Genomic DNA, 3,591 nt, shown 5'->3' with positions numbered 1-3,591 from the left:
CCAACTTGGGAACTGGAACGGTTTTGATTTAGAGATGATGTCTTTCCCACTTCCCAATTCTGATGTCAATGGAAGCACACCATAATGTTTCAGCAGCTCTGTCAGTTGGCATGCTCTTCTTTTAAATCCAGGGAGAGTTGAACATCTGTGACCCTTGGTCTGATATTCTGTGCTATCAAGGTATCGGTACATTTCTTTGGGCACATGTAGGTTTTACTGATACACCAGTCTTGACAGTCAGTTGTCGTTTGCTGTTCTCTTGAGGTTGAAAAGGCACTGATCATGTTTCAATCTATATCGATAAGAAATCAAGAGTAGCACAGCAAATCAGATTATAAACAAGACCTCACTGATGTCCATTAACTTGCTCTCGTGGTCTTAAATGTGAAAGCAAAATTCATTCACCTTCTTGTTTCCCAACCCCACTCAGAAAACCTACACACGGCGGAGACAGTAATGATAAAAGACAAGACTAAATGCTTCAAGATATTTAATCTGTACTTCAAACACATAAGCTCTGCATATCTGCTCTTTAAAGTCACTCTGTATTATACAAAACATTTAGAGGAAAAGTTACAATTAGCAGAGGGATAAATACTCATGCTACAAGAAAAAGAAGGTCGTGGAGGTTCAGGCTGCTTCCCTGATGTAATGATTCTCCCTTTAGAGAGGCACAGGCACAAATCCACAGGTAGCACTGAGGTGAGACGGCACTTCCAAACCATCAGTGCTGCTAATAAACGGCTTAAAATAAATACATCTGAAACTCCTGCAGATATGAACAAAAACAAAAAACCGTGTATGAACAAGGATAGAGCACAGTATACACACAAATGAACTTTAAAGCTCACACTGCTCTCTCCAAACAAAAGCAATGGAATGTATTGTTTGTCACTGAACTGACACAGGCACTGAGTATTTCATGGTGACTCACATTTTATCAGAAAGATTATCAATGTGCTCTTCATAACGGTACGAAGAAGTGTACTCTTGCTGTTCCAGTGAAGTATTTTGAACCTTGATCTGATGTAAAAACATATGGCACAACAATACGATGATGAGAAAACACAAATCTGTAGATAGAAGTAGATCTATATGAGCAGCATCACAAGTCGAACCAGCAGCAGCAGCAGCTCCCTGCATGTCATGCATTTCTATCAGTACAGGCAGGTTTTCTTCATGATTCGCAGAAACTCCTGCTGGTTCACTTCTCCGTCTCCATCCCTGTCTGCTTCATCAATCATTTCCTGTAGAAAACACCCCCAAAATGAGAGGAAATTAAGAGTCTTGAATGCTTAAAAAAGAAAAATAAGACTTCTTTGGAAGCATCAATGAGGATACTTGCATTGCTAAGTTAAGTGGTTTACCTGCAGCTCTTCATCTGTGAGGTTCTCTCCCAGTTCTTTAGCCACTCTCTTCAGATTCTTGAATGAGATCCTGCCCGTCTCGTCATCATCAAACAGGCGGAAAGCTTTCAGGATCTCTTCTTTGGAGTCTTTCTCAGCCTAGAATCGAAAAGGTTGGAGAGCAGTTTTATCAAAGTAAGTCTTACCCTCACTTTTGAATTCAGCTTAGAGAACAATTTATTGTACTCATGTTGTAGTGCCACAACACAAATTTGATTTGATTCTGTGAAGACATCAGTGGTCAATTTGACATATTTCCAAAGGCACAGAGTTCATGTCAAGTGAAGTCAACGAGCCTTGTGGGCAGGGCTCGACATTAACACCGGCCAACCGGCCAAATGCAGGTGGATTTCAGCAGTGGCTGGTAACACCGCCGCTCCCACTGGCCACTTTGGCGGTTTGAATTTTATTTCAATCATGGAGCAGAGAGATAAGCAAAAAGATGACTCTGAGGAAATTTAATTTACCTCTCCTTCATTGTCATTCTCATGAAAAAAGAAATGATTTTCTGACTACAATCCTTAATAAATATTTCAGCAGACAGTGTCTCTTGCTGAGTTTTTATCAGTTCAATTAATCCCCTTTACCATTTTATTATAAGCAATAACAAACTACTATTTTAATTACTATGTCTTAATAGACTACATATTTTCATATGAAAGGAGCACAATGTTACACACAACTTTATCAGAGCTGAATACCTGATTAAGGACCAGTGGATTTTAACACTGATGTAGTCTTGTTTTGAGTGTGCATAGGGGTCATTTACATTTAAAGAGGTTGTAAATCTTTTTTAAGTTAACTTTAGCATGTCATCATCGGCTTAAATCATATTGAACATAATTATCCAACAACAAATTGTGGCCAGTGAAAATACTGAGTGGCTAGTAACCCAGGGATACCACTAGCCACAGTGGCTGGTGAGCTAAAAAGTTAATGTCAAGCCCTGCTTGTGGGGCAGGAACGTTGTATTTCTTGACACAAATCCCCACCATTTTCTGTGTCATGACAGCAAGGAAATCAGCGAAGGATATCTTCCCTGTGCCGTCCTTATCCACCTCACCAATCATCTTCTTGATCTCCTCTTTCTTGGGTTCAAAACCCAGAGCTCTCATTGCAACCTGAAACGGTGGAGTGAAAGATGGAGAGTCACACACACACATACAAAATGTCACGTCTCTTTGCATTAGACACACATTGATTGGTATCCTTGTTTAATACTATTACCTTGAGCTCTTTGACATCAATGAATCCAGATCCATCAGTGTCAAACAACTCAAAGGCCTCCCTGATCTCCTGCTTCTGCTCCTCCGTCAGCTCTGGTTTAGGGGTTGTCTTCTTACGGGGAGGTGGGACGGGACCCTGTAGGGATGGTCTCTTGGCACTGGTTGCCTGGATGCGATATCAGAAAGGAGGCAGAGAGAGAGAGAAAAGCACTAAATGGCAGCAGAACAAAGAGTCACGACCTCCCTGTTGACGGCAGCCTATGGTCAGTTGTTCCACACCTATGAAGGGATGTTTCCCTCTAAAAGGAGGAACTGTCAAGAAATATTTGCTCAGATGCAACAGACATTCATACATTAAATCATTATTAAAATATCTTACTTACCATTCGTCTCTATGCAGTTGATGAAGATAAAAAAAAAATCTATTTTTAAATCAGTGGGTTTTCTCAGGCGATGCTGCCTCCCTATTATTTAGGGAGGGGAAAAGGTTCAAACGGTTTACACTTCGCATCAACTGCTCGCACTGGCCTTTTATTTACACTATTCGCGGTATATTTTTTGTTTACCCCAAGACTCGTGTCCTTCTTTGTCCCGGGGACATCCACAGATCCGTGCAAAAATAAGAAAACGTGATGATAACCTGATAGCATGCACAGGTTCTGCTGCTCTTCAAACAGCTGCTATCATGGAGTCAGGACGTTAGATATGTTTGCTCTTTGTGCCCGGAGCCGTGGGAGCACCGCCAGACTTGGAGGGAACTCGAATAACGGGACTAATGAGAATTGTATTCGAACGCACCAGTCGGGCAAAAAGCTGATTGGTGTCAGCACATCACGGGGTTTAGACACGATCAAAAATACTGAGTATTTAACTATAAAATCTTCACTAAAAATACTTGGTTAAAGAAAATATTCTCCTCAATATACAGCTTTTTTTATTTTTATAATTATTTTTTTTTT

General features: G+C 40.6%; 1 protein-coding gene across 2 annotated transcripts; it reads right to left on the bottom strand.

Annotated features, from left to right (window-relative positions):
• Positions 1 to 473: 473 nt before the first annotated feature.
• Positions 474 to 3,344, bottom strand: cetn2 (centrin, EF-hand protein, 2). Of its 2 annotated transcripts, XM_074674936.1 has the most exons (6): positions 3,199 to 3,330; positions 3,016 to 3,096; positions 2,634 to 2,798; positions 2,399 to 2,527; positions 1,368 to 1,505; positions 474 to 1,247 (listed from the first exon to the last, which is right to left on the bottom strand). In XM_074674936.1, exons 2-6 carry the CDS (start codon positions 3,016 to 3,018, stop codon positions 1,158 to 1,160), a joined length of 525 nt encoding a protein of 174 aa, XP_074531037.1. In that variant the 5' UTR covers positions 3,019 to 3,096; positions 3,199 to 3,330; the 3' UTR covers positions 474 to 1,157. The 2 variants fall into 2 exon arrangements, with proteins under 2 accessions (XP_074531037.1, XP_074531036.1); XM_074674935.1 differs by having other exon boundaries at positions 3,016 to 3,344.
• Positions 3,345 to 3,591: the final 247 nt, after the last annotated feature.

Source organism: Halichoeres trimaculatus, unplaced genomic scaffold (genome assembly GCF_033239565.1).
Source record: "Halichoeres trimaculatus isolate MK-OKI-2021-1 unplaced genomic scaffold, fHalTri1.1 fHalTri1_scaffold_7, whole genome shotgun sequence".
Taxonomy (NCBI): Eukaryota; Metazoa; Chordata; class Actinopteri; order Labriformes; family Labridae; genus Halichoeres; species Halichoeres trimaculatus.
Note: the sequence above shows the minus strand (reverse complement) of the source record. Positions and strands in the feature narration are given on the sequence as shown.

Coding starts and splice junctions, on each gene's coding strand:
- cetn2 (XM_074674935.1), bottom strand. Junction 2,528..2,633: donor TTGATGTCAAAGAGCTCAAG/GTAATAGTATTA, acceptor CCACCGTTTCAG/GTTGCAATGAGAGCTCTGGG. Junction 1,506..2,398: donor CTGTCATGACACAGAAAATG/GTGGGGATTTGT, acceptor TTTCGATTCTAG/GCTGAGAAAGACTCCAAAGA.